This window comes from Sinocyclocheilus grahami, unplaced genomic scaffold, assembly GCF_001515645.1.
Source record: "Sinocyclocheilus grahami isolate Dianchi unplaced genomic scaffold, SAMN03320097.WGS_v1.1 scaffold33.1, whole genome shotgun sequence".
In the NCBI taxonomy this organism is placed as follows: Eukaryota; Metazoa; Chordata; class Actinopteri; order Cypriniformes; family Cyprinidae; genus Sinocyclocheilus; species Sinocyclocheilus grahami.
In genome coordinates, this window is record NW_015505212.1 from 3,699,938 (window position 1) to 3,726,659 (window position 26,722).

Below are 26,722 nucleotides of genomic sequence, written 5' to 3' on the forward strand. Positions count from 1 at the left end.
ATAATGTTTATATGCGCTAACTGCTCTGTTAATCACTGTTTTTACTTTCCAGAGGACGAATTGGATGCCCATAAAGGTCCGCCCCCTCATAAATCCGGTCGGCGGAAGCCCAGACAGAACCGCAACGTTTCCCGTGGGCAGCACCACGATCGCGGTGGCGGTTTCCATAGCAACTATCACGCTCACCCCCCCTTCCCACCGGAATACATGTTCCCCCCTCCAGATCCACACATGTTTCCCTTCCAGGGCCCAATGATGCCACCTTTTCCCAGACCGCCACCCTTTCACATGGGAATGGCCCTGTGGCCCCCAGGGCCCAATCAGGGCTTTATGTTCCAGCCCCCACCTCCACCTCCTCCACCACCGCATAATCAGTAAAGCTGTGACTGAATCCTATTTACAACCTGCGCCCTAAAAGGGATCACAATCTTTGCATACGAATACAACTGTATACAGGTGTAAAGTATGAATCAAGCATAACTGTATATTATTAGAGTGCAATTTTTCACTTTCTATTAAAAATTATTAATTTCTCACTTTCAGTGTGTCTTTTTCACTGTGTGGTGTCAGACACGATTGCTCTATTTTTGAAGCTGCTTTATTCCACTTATTTATACACTAAAAATTGGATTACTGTTCCTGTTTTTTATAGTACTGCTCAGAAGTGGAAATGCAAAATGTTGATTTGATGCACATGTGAGGGAAAAAAAGACCTGTGAAATATTAAAGGGATAGTTAACCCAAAAATAAAAATTGTTCACAGTAGACAAAGTCATACAGATTTGGAACAAGTGAAGGGTGAGTGTTTGACGATAGAATTTTCATTTTTTGGTTAACTATCCTTTAAAGCAGACATGAACAGGTTCTATAAACAGTGACCAATCTTGAAATAATTATTCCAGGGGTCAATATAACCATATGAATATCGATGGAACAAAATATGTATTTTTCTCAAAGTCTGTGAGTCATTCATGAAAATAATGACAACATGGAAAATGGCAAGGGACGTATTAGAGGTAAGTAAATTAATCATTGTTTCTCCATTACATTTTAGATTAATTAATATTGATTTGATGCTGTTAGTGCTTGAGATGGAGTTATAAGGCTTAATTTTGTGTTGATCAATTTCAGGTGGCTTACTACAGCTCAAGTTATCCAGTCAAGAACAGTGAGTGGTTTTCTCTCTTTTTTTGACAATATTGTTGTAATTTAATATAGTCTAATAACCAGTTTTGTATAATCTAATGGTGAATGGTTGATAAAGCAGCATAAAGTTGATTCTGGGCTTTGTGTACATTTTTCTTTCTTTATACAGTATTAGCATTTTAATTAAGGTTGTGTATAACTAAATCATTTCAGGGCCCCCTTGAAGTTTTATAAGGCCTCCTGTTTAAGAACCTGATTTAGTAAAATCTGCTCTACAATGATAAATGACACCCCTGGTCTACTGTCATTTTGCCATCTTTAATGTTCAAAATAGCATCGGCTCCGTGCCCTATCCCATGATCCCATATCCCTTTTCCTACTGATATTATGGATGTCACAGGATGCTCTTTCTGTTGTTTAGAAGCTGTAATTCTGACCTCAGCAACCCGGGTGTTGTGACTCAAGGTCGCAGTGTGTTTCCAGCAGATTGGCAGTGCCCAGGGCAACGCAATCCATCTGGGAACTGGCAGTTTCATTCGCTTCTGTGCAAAATGTGGCACCTGGATGGAAAGCGTAGACTGTGATTGCTACCTATCTCAACCATGTTTGAAGCTCTAAAACAAGAATGGAATGTGATGCCTCATTTTATAACTGGGGGTACACTACTAAGGTCAGATAAAAAAAAAAAAAATCATAAATCTTCCTTAAATAATTTTAAGAGATGTTATGCAGAACACCAACCTGTCTGGATATAAAATATACTGTAAAAGTATTATTAACTAACAATGTGTGTGGACTAACTACACACATTGTTAGCTCATATGTATCTCCTCTGAAACATAGAAGGTTAAATTTATTATAAAAAACAATATATGGCAATTCAACAATTTGTCAGTGGACACAGTCTGATTATGACAAACGTTATCAACCAATTGGCTCTACATAGTAACTTAGTTGACAAGTAACAGTTGACAATTTCACCATTTTGACTTATGCTGCAACCACGTTATTTTCTAGACCAGGTTAACCTCATACTTGAAAATGTATTTAAACTTAAATCATAAAGTATTGCAAAAACAATGTACCCAACAGGCTTCCATGGGGTTGTTTGGTCAGTAACATGGTAGACAGAACATTTGCATACATAAAAAAATATATATTTTATTAAAGAAAATGTAATTTATATGCTATACATCTAAATTAAATGTATATAAAAAAATACATAAAATAGAAAGAAAATTGGTAGGAAAAAATGGGCATGAAATGAAGGCCTCTACATAAAATGTGTATAAAATATCGATCCTTTGCTGTGGCAGATCGTAGAATTCTGCAGCTACAAAGGAGTTCTTGTCAGTTTGTTTGCTTTGAGCTTAAAATATCGATTCCCTTTGAGTTATTTCGGTGTTTTTTGTGAAACAGAGAGAAGATGACCGATACGGAGCGTGTAAATGGACAAATAAACATCCCGTAACCTTGAGCAGGTGTAGCTGCGTAAGTATGGGATTAAACTTTAAGCTTGCACTTTGCACAGGATCCGTTCCAGTTTCTGATGACTTCCTTCCCTGTTTTGACGTGTCATTTAAGGGGACGATTTCTGGCCTCGTTTCAGCTGAGATTCGGTTGCCTTTCAGTGGAGCCACCCGGTTGCCAGGCAACGCCATCAGGTTGCTGTGACAGTCTCGGTAGCAGCTCGGCTCATGTTAATGTCTCTCGTGCTCTGACACGAATGTCCCACAGTCTGAATGGTTTTGCAAACAGAGAGGCTACTGTAGCAGCTGTAGTTTCTTAACGAGTGAAGTAAAGTTCCTCGTCTAACTGTGGTAATTGGTAAGGGCAACGTCTGCTGCACATTGCATCTACAGGCCATTGTACATCAATATACGTGCGACGTTATAGTGAGTTCATGTAAATTGGAACACTTTTTACCATTAAGATGACTGGGAAAAATGGACCAACTAACCCTATATACCATTTACTGTTAATATTTTGAGTTAACGTTTATTTTTATATTTTAATTTGTTAAATTTGTAGTCATTTTGTTATGTGCTTTTGTCATTTTTATGTTGCTATTTATGTTTAATTTATTTAAATTTTATTTGTAGTTCAGTTGTAGTTTTTGTGCTTCAACTTAAAAATATTTCAGTTAGTTGCCAGGGAAACATTTCACGTTTGTATTAATATAATTTCTAATTTTTAAATAATTTCTCATTTTTATTTTCTTAATAATATAGAGACCACTACAAATTATACAGTTTTTTTTATTTATTTTTTTTATATTTGTTCATGTGAATTGGTATTTTTGTTACTATTTGTTAATAAACCTAAATAGCATTAAAAATTTAGACTATTTATAGGTATGTGTTTCAGTAAATTGAACATTTTTGTTTTATTCAGAAAAAAAGATACATGGTCAAAATAACAAAAACAATAAAGTGCTTTCAGATCTCGAATAATGGCAAGAAAACAAGTTCATATGAATAAAAAAACCCCACAATACTAATGTTTTAACTTGGAATGAATTCAGAAATAAATATTTGGTGCAATAACTCCAGCTTTAATGTGCCATTATGTGAAATCTGAAAGCATAGCATATTTTTATTATTTTGACCAGTTGTCATTTTCTGCAAACAAATGACAATATTTTTTATATGGAATCTGGGAGAAATGTTGTAATTTCTCGAGTTTACAGAATAAAACAAAAATGTTAATTGTACTCAAACACATACCTGTAAATCCAGAGAAACTGATAATTTTGTAATGTCTCTTTTTTTTTTTTTTTTTTTCCAGAGCTGCATAGAGTGAAGACTTAAAATAATAATCCTTGATCATATTAATAATAATTAACTAAAAATAATTTTTAAAATAAATAAAGTAATTAATAAATAAAATAAAAGTAACAGCCAAATAGAATGAAATCTATTACTATAAATAATCAAAAATCTAAATGTCTTATACCAAAATTACTTAGTTTTTTTAGTTTGTTACTTTGCAGTCATCATGGACCCAAAATGTATATTAGTGCAAAAAGCATCAAGATGTTTTCAAAAGCCAGCTGAATTGAATCTGAGAGACAATGGACCACACAAAGCAATCGAAAAGTTAACAGATGAGAAATATAAAGGGGGAGCAAGAGAGCTTGAGTGAGTGAGTGAGCGAGAGAGCGAGGGGGAAGGAAGGAGGGAAGGGAGGCGAGAGGAGGGCACGCAGTAAACGACACATAATGCACAGCGAGTAACGGGACTGTAAGCTGTCAGTGTCCTGAGCTGCACACAGATCTCATTAAAGGTAAGCAGAGCAATGCTTTCTGTGTGTTTGAGACTCTCAGAATGATTATGTTGCTGAAATACCCTTGATGCTGTGTAGGGTTTCAAGCTTTGTTTTGTAAGGAGGAGACAATAAGAAACAGAGAGGAGAGAACTGCACAGTTGTTCAGGAAGAGCAGTAAATCATCTATAAGCAGCTTAGATGGTGATTTCTGAAGTTGTTTAGAGGGATATTGAACTGATCTGTTTGTGTGTGTGTGTGTGTGTGTTTTTGTTTCAGGATGTATCGACCGTCGCAGCACAGCTGTAAATCCAGAGAAACTGATAATTTTGTAATGTCTCTTTTTTTTTTTTTTTTTTTCCAGAGCTGCATAGAGTGAAGACTTAAAATAATAATCCTTGATCATATTAATAATAATTAACTAAAAATAATTTTTAAAATAAATAAAGTAATTAATAAATAAAATAAAAGTAACAGCCAAATAGAATGAAATCTATTACTATCAAAAATCTAAATGTCTTATACCAAACTTACTTAGTTTTTTTAGTTTGTTACTTTGCAGTCATCATGGACCCAAAATGTATATTAGTGCAAAAAGCATCAAGATGTTTTCAAAAGCCAGCTGAATTGAATCTGAGAGACAATGGACCACACAAAGCAATCGAAAAGTTAACAGATGAGAAATATAAAGGGGGAGCAAGAGAGCTTGAGTGAGTGAGTGAGCGAGAGAGCGAGGGGGAAGGAAGGAGGGAAGGGAGGCGAGAGGAGGGCACGCAGTAAACGACACATAATGCACAGCGAGTAACGGGACTGTAAGCTGTCAGTGTCCTGAGCTGCACACAGATCTCATTAAAGGTAAGCAGAGCAATGCTTTCTGTGTGTTTGAGACTCTCAGAATGATTATGTTGCTGAAATACCCTTGATGCTGTGTAGGGTTTCAAGCTTTGTTTTGTAAGGAGGAGACAATAAGAAACAGAGAGGAGAGAACTGCACAGTTGTTCAGGAAGAGCAGTAAATCATCTATAAGCAGCTTAGATGGTGATTTCTGAAGTTGTTTAGAGGGATATTGAACTGATCTGTTTGTGTGTGTGTGTGTGTGTGTTTTTGTTTCAGGATGTATCGACCGTCGCAGCACAGTGTGTGTGGAGCCTGACATTCCTCGCAGGGCTGTGTGTGAGTGTCCCTCTTGTTTTCTGACCATTATCACTGCGCCTGCTTCATTGGCGAGCGTGTGTTTGGACATCTAACCCCCCTCCGACCCCCCACCCCCCACTTCCTGGGGCCTGTCGCCACGACAACCATGGACTGCGGATTGCGTCTGCCACCCGTCATTGAGGAGGTCTTGGATCCTGCAGGTGTGTGTGTGTGTGTGTGTGTGTGTGTGTGTGTGATGTATCTACAGGTGTTCATTTGTGCAACGATGCATGGAAATAATTATTGTTTTCTCTCCCCCTACATGCATCTGCATTGTTCTCTGGTCTGTTGTTTGGAAGAATGAAACAGTCTTGCTGTCTTTGTCTGATGTTAGAGATGGAGAGAGCAGTATCAGTGTCAGTCAAAGGAAAGGTTATATGTGTAACTTGGTGAAACAAATATGAATGGGTAAACAACAAACATCAAAACCTCTGAAACTGATATTATGATGTGATGGTGGTTTTCTGTTTACAAGTCATGGAATGCAACTGCTGGTAAAATTGTGTTAGATGATATGATTTATTTTCAGATAATGTGTCTTGAGTTAAGTTTATTTTTCTTACGTCTTTGGCAAATTATTTTATTTAAATAAAATTTAATTAATCTTTTATTTTTAAGACGGCAACAACAACAAACAATATTTGATTATTATTAAATAATAATAATAATAATTTGCCAATGGGGTAAAAACAAAACCTGAGAAACAAAATTCTTAGCATGTTTTAATGGCCTTTTTTGAAGAATTTTTAGGTGTTTTATTTGTTTGTTTTTAGTTTTAATGGAAAAACATGGACAAAGTATTTTTTTTAAAAAGCATATAATAATAATAATAATAATAATAATCTACCTATGTGGATTATTATTATTAACTCCTAAAATGTAATTGCAAATATAACGATAATAACATTTTCTTATACTTTTTGGGGGAATCATCTATCAAATAAATTAGTTGCCTCTGCATATTAAAAGATGGGGAAAGTATTCAAAAAATAATAATAGTTTCATCTTTAAGTTACTTAAAATTACTTACCCTCCACCGTAGCTCTCAATTCTCATTTGTGTTTACACATATTCAAACTTTCCAAACTTGCCAAATTTTGACACCATTGATTCTCATGCTTCTAATAATCTTGTCAACCAACCAAGTTTTGTGTGCTGTGGTCTGCTTGTGTGTGTGCCTGCTAGTAAATTAAGGCTGTTTTGTTTTCACATGCTGTATATTTACATGTAAATGGAGTAGCTTTGTTACCATAGATGGAGAGGCTTTGAAGATGTGCAGCAAGGGATTATGGGAAACCAAACACTGGCTTTCTGATATGTTGCATGCTCACTAGAGAAGCATGTTAGGTGTTGTTTTGAAACTATTGTATTTTGAGTGTCTGGGCACACTCAATTTATAGGCACACTGTAATGCTGTAGATTTCTCCTTGGAAAGGCTTTTATGTCTTAAATAGCTGTTGGCTGAGGACTAGAGGGATTGTTTTAAATTGTGCCTCTGATCAAAAGCAGCGCCGTATGTGATCTTCAAAGCTTCAGTCCCACCTTCTCTATCTCTGCTCTTTTCCCAAAGAACCTCGCCTCCTGCGACAAGACGCACAAGGATTGTTTTACTTGATCTTATATGGTATTACCGCAGTAAATTGTGAGAAATGTTTCTGTAGGTGGACCTGAGATGGATTGAAGGAGGTTTGGGGAACGAGAGCGAGGATCATTTTAACAGCACTTCAACATCACACTCCTTATTTGCAGTGCTTCCATGACAATCCCTCTAAATGCCCTGCTGATTTAGCCAGCAGTGATGGTGCTGTCTACCTCTCCTCCATCCACCAGACACCCACATGTTCCACATTATTCGAGTGCCACTTGCATTCCCTGTCCGCCCCCGGATGATGAAAACACATGTTCTTTCTCTCACCGCCCACATTCTGGGTGCCATAGCAGTTACAAAGTTTAGGTCCAGTCGAACCCCAAAACCTTCTAGAGGCCCTTTCTAAGTTCATGCCTGTTTGAGTCTGTCCATGCGAGTTGTCCTAGAAAACTGAGTACCGACGTCAAGAGATTGAATGCTAAGAATTTGTATGTAGTCTGTTTCTTTTTTTCTTTTCACGCTGATAGAAAAGTCGGTTGTCGACTTGTCCCTCAGTTTGTGCACTTACAATGGAAGTCAATGGTGCCTTGCAACAGGAATGTTAAAAAAACAATACACATATATAATGTTTGAGTTTATGCTTATTAACATTGTCTGTCCAAATTGTATCCAAATTTTGTACTCTTGTCATTGTCAAGCCATTTAAAGGTGTAGTTCACCCAAAAATAAAAATCACCCTCACTCCATCCAATATGTAGATTGAGTTTGTTTCTTCATCAGAACAGATTTGGAGAATGTAGAATTACACCACTTGCTCACCAATGGATCCTCTGCAGTGAATGGGTGCCGTCAGAATGAGAGTTCAAACAGATGATTAAAAACATCACAATAATCCACAAGTAATTCACATGACTCCCGTCCATTAATTAATAAACAAATCCATCATTAAGCTTCAAACCATTGCTTCAGCCTAAATATTTTTTTTTTAATAGTTTTGTCTGATTTAGGAGAGAAATATGCACCATTTAAATCGAAAACAGTTCTTAACAAACTGTGATGTTTTTATCAGCTGTTTGGGTGACGGCACCCATTCACTGCAAGAGGATCCATTGGTGAGCAATGGAAATAATTATTGTTTTCTCTCCCCCTACATGCATCTGCATTGTTCTATGGTCTGTTGTTTGGAAGGATGAAACAGTCTCGCTGTCTTTGTCTGATGTTAGAGATGGAGAGAGCAGTATCAGTGTCAGTCAAAGGAAAGGTTATATGTGTAACTTGGTGAAACAAATATGAATGGGTAAACAACAAACATCAAAACCTCTGAAACTGATACTATGATGTGATGGTGGTTTTCTGTTTACAAGTCATGGAATGCAACTGCTGGTAAAATTGTGTTAGATGATATGATTTATTTTCAGATAATGTGTCTTGAGTTAAGTTTATTTTATTTAAATAAAATTTAGTTAATCTTTATGTTTAAGACCGCATCAACAACAAACAATATTTGATTATTATTAAATAATAATCATAATAATTTGCCAATGGGGTAAAAAAAACCCCTGAGAAACAAAATTCTTAGCATGTTTTAATGGTCTTTTTTGAAGAATTTTTAGGTGTTTTATTTGTTTGTTTTTAGTTTTAATGGAAAAACATGGACAAAGTATCTTTAAAAAAAAGCATATAATAATAATAATAATAATAATCTACCTATGTGGATTATTATTATTAACTCATAAAATGTAATTGCAAATATAACGATAATAACATTTTCTTATACTTTTTGGGGGAATCATCTATCAAATAAATTAGTTGCCTCTGCATATTAAAAGATGGGGAAAGTATTCAAAAAATAATAATAGTTTCATCTTTAAGTTACTTAAAATTACTTACCCTCCACCGTAGCTCTCAATTCTCATTTGTGTTTACACATATTCAAACTTTCCAAACTTGCCAAATGCCGTCAGAATGAGAGTTCAAACAGATGATTAAAAACATCACAATAATCCACAAGTAATTCACATGACTCCCGTCCATTAATTAATAAACAAATCCATCATTAAGCTTCAAACCATTGCTTCAGCCTAAATATTTTTTTTTAATAGTTTTGTCTGATTTAGGAGAGAAATATGCACCATTTAAATCGAAAACAGTTCTTAACAAACTGTGATGTTTTTATCAGCTGTTTGGGTGACGGCACCCATTCACTGCAAGAGGATCCATTGGTGAGCAAGTGATGTAATTCTAAATTTCTCCAAATCTGTTCTGATGAAGAAACAAACTCATCTACATCTTAGATGGCCTGAGGGTGAGAACATTTTTAAGAACATTTTCATTTTTGGGCAAACTATTCCTTTAATCCAGTGGTTCCCAATCCTGGTACTGGAGGCACCCCAACACTGCATATTTTGCATGTCTCCTTTCTCTGACACACCAGAATAGTTTTGTCTGATTTAGGAGAGAAATATGCACCATTTAAATCGAAAACAGTTCTTAACAAACTGTGATGTTTTTATCAGCTGTTTGGGTGACGGCACCCATTCACTGCAAGAGGATCCATTGGTGAGCAAGTGATGTAATTCTAAATTTCTCCAAATCTGTTCTGATGAAGAAACAAACTCATCTACATCTTAGATGGCCTGAGGGTGAGAACATTTTTAAGAACATTTTCATTTTTGGGCAAACTATTCCTTTAATCCAGTGGTTCCCAATCCTGGTACTGGAGGCACCCCAACACTGCATATTTTGCATGTCTCCTTTCTCTGACACACCAGTTTCAGGTCTTGGAGTCTCTACTAATGAGCTGATGACCTGGATCAGGTGTGTTTGATTAAGGAGACATGCAAAACGTGCAGTGTTGAGGTGCCTCCAGGACCAGGGTTGGGAACCACTGTATTATGCAGAGAGATACCAGAAAGGGATTGCTTGCATATCATCCACATAGAATAGTAATTTTAAAAAATGAGATTTTGGACAACTTTGCTGCTTTAAAACATGTTTTACAAACATACAAGCTTCAAATGATGTCTTAGAAATGCCTTGCGTCAAAGACTTTTCTTCAAGTGCACTTATACTATACACTTTTTGTTTGTTTAGACAAGCTGAAGGATCTATTGAAGTTATTTCCTGTTGTAATCGACAGCATGCCACAAATGCTTTTTTTATGAACCCAGAACGTTCTTTCGTTCTTGTTTATATGTTGCGGAGGTTTGCATACGTTGACCTCTGAACTCCGACTGACACAAAGAAGGCATACTGCAGCTTTCCTTCCTCCAAATCTTCCTCTCCTCCTTCCTTTGGGTTTCCTCCCTCTGTCACTCGCTGACCCCATCTCAGATGTGAGGACTGGAGTGGCTCTTTAGAACGTTCCAGAAGAGCTGACGGCAGGAATCTCAAGGGCAGTTCAAGTGAGATCACGCTCGGTTATATGCAGAGAGAGATAGTGTGTACGCGCCGCACGTCTAAGTGAAGGCCCACACACAGAAAAAAACGTTCTCATGAGTGAGAGCTCAAGATGTCCACCGAGAGCATGAGAGATCCAACTCATTTTTCTTTCCCCCTTCTGTTTCGTGATGTGAGTTCTGTGTGCTTTTTCTCAAAACATTAAATCAGAACATGACCCAGTTTACTTCTCTAATTCATCAGTGCACAATGTTCTGAAGGAAATAAAGGCTGTTCTTCGTAATCTTTCAATAAAACTTTCTCCACCTCTGAAATTACTTTTCTGATGATGTAACCCAGATGGCACTGAATACTATTAACCCACTAGATTTTGACAAAAACTCACTGGCATTGTGCTAGGTTGTTGTGAGTAGTTGCGAGGACATTGCTATGTGTTGCTTAGGTGATTTGAGTGGTTTACAATGTGGCTACTAGGCTGTTTTAGGTGGTTGCTGACTGTTCCATGTTCCACCTTTTCATTCAGGTGTTTAAAGGTGCAGTATGTAATATTGACAGCTCGTGGTTTAAATGGGTACTGCTGTCTAAATTCGTAATAATTTAGAGAGTTGTTTCTCCTGCCCCTCCTACTCGGACTCGATGTTTACGCGGGTTGCCAGATTGAGGACACGCAACAGGAATGAGCGCAATTGACAGTGGAAGGTGACCGGTGAGGAGCCTTACACTGTAAGCGGCTGAGTTGATTTATCAGAGTTTGAATATGGTCATAGAGCTTTTTAGATGGATGCCAAGGCTTTTTAGGTCTGGTAGAATCTGCGATCTCGGACTCAGTCAGTTTGCTGGCTTCCATGGCTATAATACGCTGTGTTTCCCACCAGCTGGCAACCCAGGATGTCAAAATACTGTTGGGTAAATTGGCAGTGGGCGGAATCACACAGACCAAAAAAAAAAACAAAAACAGACATTCTGACACGCAAAGCATATTTCAAAGTAGAATAACTGGCTGTAGTGTTGTTTTTCATCTGCAAACATGTTATGGTACAGTCAAAAATGACATAGAGCACCTTTAATGTATTGCAAATACCATTACCATGTAAAAGTATTATAATTGTTCATTCTTGTTCTAATGTATAGCGTTTATAATGTTCTTTGAAAGATTGGTTTGGTGTTTTTTTTTTACATTATTTAACTCGGATGACGAGTTCGTAATAATTTAGAGAGTTGTTTCTCCTGCCCCTCCTACTCGGACTCGATGTTTACGCGGGTTGCCAGATTGAGGACACGCAACAGGAATGAGCGCAATTGACAGTGGAAGGTGACCGGTGAGGAGCCTTACACTGTAAGCGGCTGAGTTGATTTATCAGAGTTTGAATATGGTCATAGAGCTTTTTAGATGGATGCCAAGGGTTTTTAGGTCTGGTAGAATCTGCGATCTCGGACTCAGTCAGTTTGCTGGCTTCCATGGCTATAATACGCTGTGTTTCCCACCAGCTGGCAACCCAGGATGTCAAAATACTGTTGGGTAAATTGGCAGTGGGCGGAATCACACAGACCAAAAAAAAACCCAAAACAGACATTCTGACACGCAAAGCATATTTCAAAGTAGAATAACTGGCTGTAGTGTTGTTTTTCATCTGCAAACATGTTATGGTACAGTCAAAAATGACATAGAGCACCTTTAATGTATTGCAAATACCATTACCATGTAAAAGTATTATAATTGTTCATTCTTGTTCTAATGTATAGCGTTTATAATGTTCTTTGAAAGATTGGTTTGGTGTTTTTTTTTTACATTATTTAACTCGGATGACGAGGTTGTGTATGTAGTTTTTTTGCATGTAAAGTGCAAAATGATACCAATAGGAGTTATTGGGGCTTGGGCAGGGGGCTGTAATCATGGCAACAAGGCGATAGCGCGTGAACTCCTGCAAACTTGAACGTCATGCAGCTCCTCCTTTTGTGTCTATGAGAGTGAGAAACCAACAATCTCATTTTCTGGTGCTGCTTTCTCCTCTCCGTCTCCCTTTTTCCTGCGTCCCACTTCTGCCTCCCCTCTCTTTCTCTTTCTCTTCTCTCATTCTACCTTTCTTCCTTACCAAGCCAGGATGGAGTCGATGTGAATAATTCATGCCTCTCCTCACTGCGCCAGAAATGTGACACGGGCACACACACATTTAAAGCACTCTAATGCTTCTGGGACCCGGTGATATCTCACTTAAACACAACTCTCACCCTTTTCATGCCACATTTATGCAGTCTTCTATTCAAATCTTTTATTCTGGCTTCATGGTGTTATGACACATTTATTCTCTTGTTCTTTAAGAAAAAGTGTTTGATTTTGATGTGTCTATAGAGAAATTAATCCGAATGAAGGACACAGTCAGTGTGACTTTGTACACGAGGATTGCCTTACAGTTGACTGCATGTGTGTGTAATGGTCAATGATGTGTGTCTGTAAGGGTTTCAGACTGGACGGCTCTACCACACACTACCAAAAGCTCCGATATCGTGCAAACAGGACCAACAGAGATAAAGGATAGATTTAGTTTGTTCTAAATCTTTTATGTGTTTTTGTTCAGGACTAGGGAGCCTCTGGGGAGGCTATCAAAATGATACGTTTAGGAACAAATAACCAAATAAAATACAGAATCGTTTGGTAAAGATGGTTGTTCAGTGTTTTATGTAGTTGAGTTCACAGCTTTTTATACTACAGCACTGAACAGCTGTTTTTATATATATATATATTTTACAGTAAAGCTATGTTGTGAATATGTATTTTTTAATACACAGTCACATGAACAATTTAGAAACCTACACATGGCAGTAATGGTTCCTGAATCATATCAAATGACTCACAGTTTTGTTATTGTTAACTAAAACTATTCAAAGTCATTTTCAGTAATTGAATTTAAGAAAAAAAATTGTAAAATGTAAATTGAAAAATTTTAACATTTTAAAAAGATTAAAACTAGAAATGTTGCTTTGGCAACAGTGTTGGATTTATTTTTTATTTTGAAGTACTAAAGATACTAAAGCTGAAATAAAAATAAATTAAAGCTGCATAGAAATATATATATATATATATATATATAATAAAATTGACAAAAGCACAGAAAAAAAATCGCTAAACCCTAAACTAAAATGAAACGAAAAACATAAAAATTAAAGCTAATGCTAAATTATAATACATATTAATAAATAATATGAAATATATAAATAATACAAAAAAAATCACTGTTCAGTGAGGTGGATTCGGTGACATTTCTATATGCTTTACTTACAGAGTGAATTTGATTCAAACCACTAAATCACAAGTAAGTTCAAAACAGTTTTATGTATATTTCTGACTGATTCATTTAAAAGAACTGGGTTATCGGTGTCATTTTTCCATAAATCAAATGTTACAACCCACATTGTCACAACCTCTCATTTTTGCACGCTGCAAACACTGGATTGTGCTCTTTAAGATAGATTATATCGGACAAAGCTGAGTTTGGATGGACATAAAGCTTTCCAGACTTGATTTTAAATAATTAACAGCCATTACGTAGTCACAGATGGAGCACTGCTTTCTCTTTTACTCACTCATTATACTTGTATTAAATGCTTTCTTCTGCTGTGGTAATGTCTAGGTTGTCAACACTTAATGAGAACTAATTAACAGTGTCACAATAGAGGAGAGGAGAAGAGAGCAGACATAGGTCCATAATTGGGGTGTTTTGAGAATGCGTAATCATCCCCCACCTGTGAGGCCTCATTGATATTCCTGAAACACGGGTCTGTGCTTACGAGCGGATGCTGATTTACATTGTGTTAGTGTGTGTTTACGTATGAGTGTGGTAGGGCTATACAAGCATTGTTTAATGCATGTTTTTGGACAGATTGCGATATAGAAAATGTCTCACAGCCACCGCCTCTTCTCTCTGAAATGAATGCTTGCAATATGAAATCAAAATTGACCTTGTTTTCGTGCATAATTCATCAGTGCACATTATTGTAAGGCTTGTCTTTTATAATCTTTAATCAAAACTTTCTCCGTCTCTGAAATGACAAATTTTCCTGTCACTACAAGGCTATATGAAAGATTATGTTGATTATTCCAGTTAGTGCTGTCTCTTACAGGAACAGCTTACAGAAATAAGAAACTTTGTCATTTATTCATGAACCTTCATGCCTTTCCAATCCCGTATGACTAAATTTTCAGTGTAAAACACAAAAGGAGGTGTTTCACAGAATGTTCTGGTTGCTCTTTACATTACAATGAAATTGAATGAGGATGTGGAGCTCTAAAATTGACAAAAATGACACCATAAAAGTATTTCATATGACTTTACTATATTCTTCCCCTCTACACTTAAACTCAAATTTTATTTGCATTTGCATAGATTCAAAATGACACGTCATTCCAGGTTTGACGTCAGTGATGCTAAATTGCTGTTAGTTGTAATGTGCCTTGCAAGTATGTCAGCGCAAATTATTATTGGATACTATTGGATATTTTTGCCCATTTTCTCACGCCAAGCTACCTTTATGACTTAGAAGGGTTTTGTCGACTACTTTTATGGTGCTACATTTGTTTTTATAGCTTATAGATTTTTTTATAATTTATTTTCCATATTCAGTGCAGCTTTATAGAAAATCCTTATATTCATTTTTATAATATCTTAACATCTTCATGCCTTATAGTCACATTTAGCAAATTAGAGCTGGGAAATAATATTGTTTACATTTTTCGATGATATAAACAATCAAGCGTTTGAATTTTGCTATCTAGTGTATATCACTTTTCATGCATGTACTGTATGTATGCAGATGAAGATGGATATTATCCAGCTTTAAATATATTGTGTGATACATATGTGACAAGGAACGAAAAACTCAGTTTGATGTGATAGTGGATAGTGGAGAAATATACCCTGTCACTATTTACATTTATTGAATGGAATAGAGCAGCATGAACATTCTGCAAAACATATTCTTTTGTGTTCCACAGAAGAAAGTGAGTCATACAGGTTTGGAACAACATAAATGTAAGTAAAGTATGAAAGAAATGTCATATTTTGGGAAACTGTCCTTTAGGCAAGGCAAGGCAAGTTTATTTGTATAGCACATTTCATACACAATGGTAATTCAAAGTGCTTTACATAAAATAAAATAAAAACAATAAAAAGTGATTTAAGAGGTTTAAAATGAATTTAAGAAAACGATTATACATATAATATAGTGCAATCAGTCAATTAGAGCCACAGCGCCCATTATTAGGACTTCTTATTGTGTACATTCGCTTGACGGTCTCTGTAGGTGACTGTTACAGTCCTTTTCCCCATGCATCTGTTTTTCACCAGAGCTGTCAGTTTATTAACTGACAGGCACCGTTTAGCCATCTCAGTCTGGGTCCTTTTTGCAGAGATTTTGCAGTCTATACTTACCCTGTGGTTTACTGCAGGCTTATTCAACAGCAAACACCGACCACATTACTTCCCTCAGTCAGAAACCTGCAGCTAACGCTCTGGGAGCCCGTTTGACTTTATGAGCAGCTGTTTAACTGACAAATTCGACTTTTGACCCATTACTGAAGATGCAGTTGAAAGCATTTGCCTTTGCACAGCACTGCAGCTTTACTGGTACCTGTTTTTGGAAGGTGTTTGCTATGGAAAAACAGCGCGCTGCATTGCAGTCATGCTTTAATAATGAGGAGGAATGCAACTTAAGTAGAAAATGCCTTAAGTGTGTATGCAAGAGTCTAGTTTTGTAGGTTAGTCTAAATCTTTGTGTTTTGTGATTGTATGTATGCTGAAGGTGTTTGCTCTACTCTTGCTCCTTGATTTCCCATCATCTTTCTTCTTCCCAGTGCTGGGCTCAGTTTAATAATTATGTTTAGACTCTGATTTTCTGTGCAGCTCATATGGTGGTGACAGGCTGCATTAAATTAAGTGTTTAAATATTATTTTTGGATTTGATGGATAACTTGAGAGTATAAGGCTGAAAGGTTTGTTGAAGGTTAAGGTCAGTGTAATGTTACCCTCGGCTAGCACTGGGAGTGAGAGCAGCGCTATAAACGGGAAACTGATGTCACAGTTTGGATTTTAGCCAGACACAGGCTGACCATGAGCAAAAAAGCGAATATGCTTGTAAAGTTAGTTAGTGTATAATAGGGGTCTTTCAGGCCAAGAACTAGAAGAGTGTTGCATTTTAAATAACATTCCTATAATAACATGTATATAAGTGTTTCTCAACCCTGGTCCTGGGCGCCCCCCAGCACTGCACATTTTGTGTGTCTCCCTAATCAAACACATTAAGTGTTTCTCAACCCTGGTCCTGGGCGCCCCCAGCACTGCACATTTTGTGTGTCTCCCTAATCAAACACACCTGATTCAACTCATTAGCTCATTAAAAGTAACTCCAGGACCTGAAATGGGTATGTCAGATAAGGGAGACATACAAAATGTGCAGTGTTGGGGGGCGCCCAGGACCAGGGTTGAGAAACACTGATGTATATGATACTATAATGTTGTATTTACATACTTATTTTATGATGTTTACATTAAATATGCATTTAAATAATAATTACTGATATGTAGATTCATTAACGTGTATGTTAAATTTGAAATGGATTCAATATTTTAATTATATTTAACATTTTAGTTAATTATTTGAGATTTTAATTATGTGTGGGACAATGAAATGTAGCTGTATTTTATTTTATTTTATTTTGGATGGATAGATGGATGAATGGAGTACTGCTGTGGACCCCCTGATGAAGACCCCTGATATACTGTATTTAGTTAGTTTGTCCGTCACTGAGATCATGTCATTCTGATTGACTGCTGACAGTACTGCCATTATGATTGACAGGTCAGAACACAGGCGATAGCATAACTAGAAAGGGTGCAACACATCTGAATACATCAGTGTTTGATTGATGTTGTTTTTGTTATGTTGAGAAATTAGACTGGATTTCCGCCAGTGCCGCAGGCCGATCCCAAAGCCACACTTGTGACCAGAATGATATTAATTCTCTGAGCTCATGAGAACTCTGTGAACTAGACGAGAACTATATTTGTCTGTGTTTATGACGATTGTAATGGGGACTCTTTGCACGTCAACATTTAATGCCACTCATGATATTAAGATTAAATATGAGCCTCTGGACATGGTCTGAAATGGTTTCATTTGATTATTATCTCCAAAGTGCTCATTTGCAAATTAATTGTGTCAGTTGTTTTGTAAATGAATGTTCTGATTTCTGAGATGGGTTTAAATTCCACATAATACATTTCTCATTCATTTTGATGCAGCTGCAGATTCCATCATGGAATTGTAATCAGGCAAAATTACACAAATTAAGGAACAGACTCTTGCATTCTCCTGAACTATGTCTGTTGAATAAAGATGCGGCTGTTTTAATGAGTCGTCGTCATACATGAGAAAATCACAAGAATCTGAGTTCAACAGGAAGTGAGGCCTCTGTTATGTCAGCCATTGCATATATGGTGCCTGTTATTACAAGAGAAAAAAATTTACATGTGTTTTGTGTTCTGTGGAATGTTAGATTGTGCATGTACATGTAATTTTCTAAAAAATTTACTTACCCTCATGTAGATGAGTTTATTTCTTCAGGACACATTTATAGAAATCTAGCGTTACATTACTTGCTCACCAGGATCCTCTGCAGTGAATGGGTGCCGTCAGAAGTGACAGTTTAATGTTAAAAAGCCTTAATGATAGATTTTTTTTTACAAACATACAGGCAGCTTTACACTTCACAAAATGTTCACTGATGGACTGGAGTGGTGTGGATTATTGTGATGTTTTTATCAGCTGTTTGGACTCTCATTCTGACGGCACCCATTCACTGCAGAGAATCCATTAGTGAGCAAGTGATGTAGTGCTACATTTCTCCAAATCTGTTCAGATGAAGATAACTCATCTACATCTTGGATGGCTTGAGGGTGAGTACATTTCAAGCAGATTTTCATTTTTGAGTGAACTATTCCTTTAAATTTTAAAAGTATATGCAGAACTATACGTTTTGTATCTAAGATCATAGACTGACAGCACTACTTTGTACTAATTATACAGAAAACCAGAGATGCTGCTGTTGCGTAACTTTGCTTTATTCGTCCTGAGGGATGCTGCATGATTGCGGTGTGCATTGCCTATCCAGTGATTGATCCAGATGTCTGTCTGCGTGTAAAAATAATTCTCCGTCCCCACAGAATAATTCATAGCTCAGATACGCTGGATAAAGCTGATTGGTTGCTATCAAAGCTGCCTATAATCCTTTGAGCTCAAGACCCTGCCTGTTCTGCTGCTTCCGCCTGTATGTGTGTGTGTGTTTCCCCACTGGTTCATTATTATTTTATGTTTGAAAGACTTTAATCTGCAAAGCATGATCAATAATACAGCACAGGGCTCATCACACGGGAATATTACATTCAGGAAGAGAGAGGGAAGTGAAGAGAAAACAAACAAGGGGAAAAGAGAAAGAGGGAGTGATCAGGAGAAAGAAAGACGGAGGAATGGAGGGGGAGGAGTTGCTGGCAAGACAACTCATTTTCCGCACTGACAGATTCCGTTAATCCCACACAGCCATCTGATCTAAGAGGATCAGAGAGGTGAATCGTCTAGTCAGGTCTGGCATGGCCGACTGTCTCTGTGTCCTGTGTGTGGACCTCGTGTCATTCACAAGCATTAACCAGTTTAGATTTGCCTTGTGATATTATAGACATATAGCACTGATTCAGCTAAATTATTTAAGATACTTCTTTAATTATGTGTCTATTCATATACTCATACATATATACACATTATAATGTATTAATAACAATAATGATAAAAATAAAAGTAGTAGTAATAATATATATTTAAATAATTATACTCTCTCACACAATCCTTGTATCATTTAAGAGATCTAGAGTGTGAGATTGTAGGAGAGATTAAGTGTGTGTAATTGGCCAGTTGAATGGCCTGGTTCTCTGAGTTCAGAGGTCAGAGGGCAAGTGAGTGAAACCACAGCGGGCAGCACCCGTTAACGCTAGAGTGAAGATGAGAGAGAGCGAGAAAGATGGTGCTAAGAACGAGGTGGTAGATTTTAAAAAGAGAAACCGGTGACTGTTGGAAAGAGGGATGGACCCGGGAAAGAAAAGGAGGATCATTTGGAAAACGAGAATGAAAAATAGCTGATGTGAATCGTGCAAGGCAGGAAATGAGGGTGTGATGAATAGAAAAGCAGAAAGGGATTGGAGAGAAGGAGAGTGTTGAAATTAGCTATTTTTAACTAGTTGGCTCCTTCCTTTGGTGGGTGATTAGCACAGACTGTACAGGAGAACAACAACAGGAGGAGATCAGATGCTCACTTTACATGTTCTTTCATTCAGTTTGTTTGTCACTTTTCATTCAGCATAGAAAAAAATCACATGAGATCTGTTTAATGTCTTATTTGATAACATTTATTTTAGTATTTTATCTAATGTATAGTATTAATGATGTATGTGTGTGTGAAATTAGTATTATTATTAATAATTTAATGTCATATACAGTGGGTACGGAAAGTATTCAGACCCCCTTAAATTTTTCACTCTTTGTTATATTGCGTATTATATATGTATAGTATACATATTAAATTATTATTATAATTTAATGTTCTATATTAAAAAAATATATATATACACACACTCATTAATATATTACACAGTGTGTATATATATATATATATATATATATATACACACATTCATACACACACTGTGTGTGTAATAATAATAGTAATGTATATAATATATGTATATATAGGTCTACATTATACAAATGTGTATATATTATACAAATATACATAGTGTATATATATATACATATATTATATACATTATTATTATTATTATTATTACACACACAGTATGTGACCGAAAACAGGTGAAGGCAGAGGGGTGAATCATGGCCTAAATCCTTAAAATAGCACACATTCCTCTAGCACTGGGACACTGGTGGCCCTGGGTGGGTGTTTTGATTGCTTGAGGGGGTCTGGAGGTCTGTTGGTGGCAGAGAGAGGTGAGAGCTGGGGGCCAGCAGGTGATGAAGAGGTTCCTCAGATGAAGGTGTTGGAGTGGATGGATTTAGTAGGTTCTCACCAGAGACGACAGGTGGAGGTTAGGGGTGGGGGTGTGGGACATGTATAGCTACACATCTCATTTCCAAACAGAGAATGTGGGTATGACAGCGAGACAACTTTGGAATGTGATTTTGCTAGATGAGTTAATGTTGATTAGAGCAGAGAGGATTCAGCTCAAGGAATATTGTAGAATATTGCACTCATACATGCATATATAGATAGCAAAGAAGTAAATGTGTGTATTAACATGATTTTAGTGTGGAAAAAGTCACTGACTAACCTTTGTATGTGTCATTTTTATTTGTTTATCTGTGAAATATTAACGTTAGTAGTGATACTAGACAGATATATATATATATATATATATATAAATATCTGACTGCTGAAAAATGTTTGAATCGAGTCTTGCATATAATTGACTGATTCATTTATCTTTGATCTCTTTTTCTGTCTCAGACGATGTGTGCGACTTGAAAGTGGAGCGGCCAGGTATAGGCAGCGAAATGACGGCCAAAGAGCGAGGCTCGCTGGAGGACAACGAGGAGAGAGACCAGGAGGAGGTGGAGGCTGGAAATGGAGAGAAGGGGCAGGAGGATGAGCGGGAGAAGACGGAGGTGAAGGAGGAGGAGAAGGAGGGGGAAAGAGAGGAGCAAAGAGGAGTGCATGAAGAAGATGAACTAGAGGTGCTGAGGTCGCAGGTGGTGCAGCTGCTCCTGGAGCTGGAGGAGACCAGAGAGGTGTCGCAACGACACGAGGAGAGCTACAACGAGCTTCAGGGTGTGTATGCTAATGGGGTCTGTTTTTAGGGTGTGACATCATCACCGGGGAGTTCCCTCTGAGCATGCTCAGCTGTCATTGACCACCAAACCACCTGTTGCTTGTCATGCCCTCACACAAACATTCCTGGCTTGTTAATATTGTCGGATGCCAGTGATAGGTTACTAATTACATTTCTAATGTCCCTCCAGCCGCCTTTTAATGTTGTTCTGTTGCTTTGTAGGTCTTTTGGAGGAAGAGCGACTGTCAAGCGCCCACCAGGCCGAGAGCTTTACGAGACAGATCCAGAGACTTCAAGGTGAACAGAAACAGAATTAGAAATAGATGTGTATGCACCACAGTGCTAATAATTGAAGTCAATGATAAAATTAATAAAATGAATTTAGTAGACTTCAAAAATGACAGATACAATTTGTTTTACTCAGTCATCAAGCAGCACAAATACCCGCTTACATTTAGCATATTGAATAACAGCTGTGTCCAACGCTAATGAATAAACATTCTTGATATATCAAGCTGTTTTATGATTTCAACACAGACCCCGGGTAATTTGAAGAGGGTATTTTCGTATTCATATCTTTGTGCTGTATTAAAAATAGGTGCTATGGCTATGGTTTGAAATATTATACCCGTACTACTACCCAATATTATACTATTATACTACTACCCAGATAACATTTGCCACATAATATACATTATAGTACAATGCACTTGGTGCTTTTATCCCACAATGCAATGTGCTTGATTTCACCTTCCTTTTCTTGAAACATTTTGGTTTGGAAAAACTTTAAATTACTGAAACTTTAATTACTTTAATTAGTTTAATTATTTTATTTTATTTTTAATTACTGTTTTATTTGACTTATTTATTATCGTTTTGTTTTGTTTTTATGTCATCTTATTTCATTTACTATTTTATTTACTATTTTTATTTTATTTTGTATCATTTTTTATAATTTTAATTTAATTTAATTTAATTTTCAGAAATGATATTTGGATGGCACTCTCTAAATGTGACAATGTAGCATACTTCTGTTTGAAATCTTAATGTTTCATACTGCGTACTGTTTCACATATTTTTTTAATAGTAGACAGTATGCACTACCAATGCAGCTTCATTATCTTTATGAATGCATTAAAATTTGGTAATATCAACTAATTGCATTACTCTCTGCACGTCATGTTCGAACACTTCCGCAATGTCTTCAAACTCTTTGTATTCAAACTCAATGTTATCTGTAAATGCATTATGATGGAGATTATATCAATCAGTCAGGTAACTACCATAGAATCCTTCAAGCTTGATGTCATTTCCTGACATCCCATTTCCATTGGTTTGTTTGAGTGCTACTTTGGTGCAAGAGGGAGTAGAGAGGGCCTTGTGTGAGCCGTGGAGAGATGGAAAAGCAGAGATGATGGAATTGTTGTTCACTTCCCCAGTGACTCACTTTCACTCTCTCAGCGGCTGTGCTGTAATTAAATTAAATGAACTGTGAGGAGGCAAAGTAAACCTGCGTTTGCAGAAGTGCACGGGCTGTACCGAAGTATCATCATGAGTAATAGAATCACAGATATGAATAACAAAAACCACTGCCAGAATCAGATTCACATGCTGGATACAGGAGAGAATATATACATATATTTTTTAATGGTGTTCACGTCTGGCAAGAAAGAGACTGATTATAGTTTTCCAGAAGCCCCTGCAGACTAAAATTCACACTTTGTGTTGTTAGTTTAAGAGGTTTTGACTTTTGTCACTTGTGACAGCTGGCTGTGCTGAGTGAATGCTGTAATGAGACGTGAAACAAAGGCCTGTATTTTTCACTTCAAATATTCCTGATTTTCAGTAAAGTGGCCAATTATAGCCCTCAAATGGTCTTGATGTCCTCAAACGGTGCATATATAAATGCTACATGGATTTTATTAGTTAGTTGACAGCTCATAAGGTTTTACAAGTGTATGCATACTTTCCCTACCATTTGTAAGATATTTGAATTAGCATTTATTTTTATATTGTCAGTTTTGATTTTAATTTTAGTAATTTGGTATGTGCCTTTGTTAATTGTTTTTTTTTCTTTAATATTTCCATTTAACTTTATTTCATTTGTATTTCAGTTTTAATTTGAGTCATTTTAGTAGTACTTCAATTTCGAACTTATTTATTTCAGTTACCAAGTTGCCAAAACAACATTTCTACTTTTTGATTGATTTTATGTTTAAATTTTTATATTTTATTTTATTTAAAAAAAAACACACACACACACTCATATATATATATGTATATATATGTTTTTGTAGTTTTAGTTTTATTTAACAATAAAACAAAATCAATATTTAATAGATTTTACACAAAAGTGGATCGGAAATAAATGTTATTTTATTTATTGCGTATTTTTTTTATTACGATTTAATTTTATTTATTTCCAATATAAAACCTGGACATCACAAACTGAAATAAATGTGTATCATACCGTTGTTTAAAGTGTCAGTTTTTGGATCCTCCATACTGTTTCAGATATTATTTAAGAAAAAGTAGGCAGTATAAAGCGTCGTTAGGTGAAAAAATAAGTTGTTTTTTTAGATATTCATTCATACACAAAGAATTAAACCTGTGCTGCCCGAAGCAGTTTATAACTTATGCTTTATTATTTTGTCTTATTTGATCTTTTAAAACTTTTTAGGCACTTGGGGATACATTTTTCTCACTTATTTCCCAATAACACATATCAATACCATGGTATTACCTAAGAGTACCATGTGAATACCATGCTATATGAATACGGTTTTATGTTATACTTTGGTACGTATGGTAAATAAAACCTGGACATCACAAACTGAAATAAATGTGTATCATACCGTTGTTTAAAGTGTCAGTTTTTGGATCCTCCATACTGTTTCAGATATTATTTAAGAAAAAGTAGGCAGTATAAAGCGTCATTAGGTGAAAAAATAAGTTGTTTTTTTAGATATTCATTCATACACAAAGAATTAAACCTGTGCTGCCCGAAGCAGTTTATAACTTATGCTTTATTATTTTGTCTTATTTGATCTTTTAAAACTTTTTAGGCACTTGGGGATACATTTTTCTCACTTATTTCCCAATAACACATATCAATACCATGGTATTACCTAAGAGTACCATGTGAATACCATGCTATATGAATACGGTTTTATGTTATACTTTGGTACGTATGGTAGTACCATTGTATTATCATATGACTGCACTGCAATACTTTTTATTACCCGATTTTCAGTTAAAAGATGTTGTTCTGTCCCTGCTTCTGACCCACAGCCCAGCTGCGTTCAGTGCAAGAGGAGCTGGACAGTCTTGAGGAGGAGAAGGCCAGTGAGCTGTGGGAGGCACAGGAGGAGCTGCATGCGGCACAGGAGGAGGTGCAGGAGCTGCAGCAGGCGGCGGAGGAGGCGGCAGCTGAGCGAGAGAATGATATCGCCCTGCTGCAGGAGGAACTATGCCGTCTGCGCGCCACGCTGGAGCGTCTGCGGGGCACCACGCAGGAGTACGAGCTAGAGCTGACCACACTGCGGGCCGAAATCAGCATGAAGAACCAGCGCAGAGAAGAGCAGGAGAAAGCAGGAGGAGAAGGTCTGATTCCCACCACACCACAGGCTCCCAAACTATGCCAGCTAAAATGACCAGTTTAAATCAGCTTGAATTGTAGTTTATACTGGCTAGTGCTGGTTTGGTGCTGGTCTGGCTAGAGATTAGTGAAGCCTTGCGAAGGTTGGTCAAGAATGTCCTGTTAGTCAGGGACACCAGCATAATGTGCTCCAAAACACAATGAATGTGACTAGTTAACCGTTCCATCTTCCTCATCCATTTAATCTGTATATTAAATACGAATGTAGTGGGATTCACTCGTATGAAACTCAACACACTCTTAAAACTGTGGTAATATGGGAGTAAATGACCTCTAATGAGCAGTGAGTACAACAGGGAAATAATACAGCACACACTCCTCACACCTCTCCAAAAGAACTCTCTGCGGTTGGCAGGACAGGCCCATTTTCCATGAGGGTGTGTGTGTTTGAGATCTGTTGGCTGTGTGTGCTTTGGCACAATCTTGTCCCTTATGTTTGTTTGGATGTGCTCAAATGCAGAAGCTAAGAAGAGTGAAATAGTGTGAATGCAAATGTCTGTTTCAGTTTTCTATATGCAAGAATCACATACACAAGTCACTAATTATCAGAAGGACAGATGTTGTGTGTGTGTTTCTTTTGCCTACATTATGGGGTACATGTGTATTAAATTATAGGAAAACCTGAAATCACAACATTGTCAACATTCACCATTAAGGGAAAATTGCTTAATCAGTGTTATTATTGTTAACTAAAACGAAAACTATTAAAAACTGGTTTCTGTAAGTGAAATAAAGCTGAAATGAAATATATAGAGCTGAAATAAAAGTATAAATATTAGATGAAAAATCTCAACTTTAAAAAAAAGAAAAGAAAAGAAAGGAAAATTAGAAATGTTGCTTGGGAAGTTGAAATACTAAAATAATATATAAATATATAAACGCTATATAAATGCATCATTCATTCATCCATTCATTCATTCATTCATACAACAAAATATAATAAAAATGTCAAAACAAATTAAAATGAAAACTGAAAATATAAAAATGAAAGCTAATTAAAAATATTACAACTATAATAGTATACAAATAAATATAAAAATACATATAAAATACTTAACATTGGGCTTAATAATGCTATAACGAAAATTTAATCATGCTAAAATGTTTATGTGAGGCTTAGGTAATGCCATGCTAATATCATTATAGCGTATTTTCAGTATAAAAATAATAAAGGTTTCTATAGACTTATTATTTCAATATAAAAACAACATACAGTTCACCATGATAGAAAATCAAATGAATGTATTTTCGTGGTTCTGCTTATCTATAATTTTGGGGTGTAATCCATCTATTCTACACACATGCAAAGTTACATGCTCTGTGGAGTCAATTTTTCCAGACCTCGTCTGTGTTTCTGTACATTAGCCAGCTGAGATTTCTCCAGCAAGACTTTTCTTTATATCACATAACCTCATTCCAACATTACTGACAGATGCTGATAGCAAATAAACCCCGCGATACAGACGTTTTATCAACTTTTCTTCCCCATTGCCTGATACGACACAGTGCTCTGATATTACCCAGAATGCATTGTCACTGACAAATGCAAGGGTATTACAGGTTCTTTCAGTGTCTGAGTGTCTGTTT

At 36.5% G+C, this 26,722-nt stretch overlaps 1 protein-coding gene across 4 annotated transcripts in view; it reads left to right on the top strand.

The window, feature by feature from the left end:
• Positions 1-4,305: 4,305 nt before the first annotated feature.
• Positions 4,306-26,722, top strand: part of ccdc136b (coiled-coil domain containing 136b) — a 34,133-nt gene continuing 11,716 nt past the window's right edge. For 3 of the 4 annotated variants that reach the window (XM_016266550.1, XM_016266538.1, XM_016266557.1), the window contains exons 1-5: positions 5,140-5,265; positions 5,524-5,765; positions 21,156-21,476; positions 21,700-21,774; positions 24,769-25,080. In XM_016266550.1, coding sequence (XP_016122036.1) covers positions 5,711-5,765; positions 21,156-21,476; positions 21,700-21,774; positions 24,769-25,080 — 763 coding nt within the window. In that variant the 5' untranslated portion in view covers positions 5,140-5,265; positions 5,524-5,710. Of the gene's footprint in view, positions 4,432-5,139; positions 5,266-5,523; positions 5,766-21,155; positions 21,477-21,699; positions 21,775-24,768; positions 25,081-26,722 lie in introns of those variants that run through there. The other variant, XM_016266544.1, reaches the window with a different exon arrangement.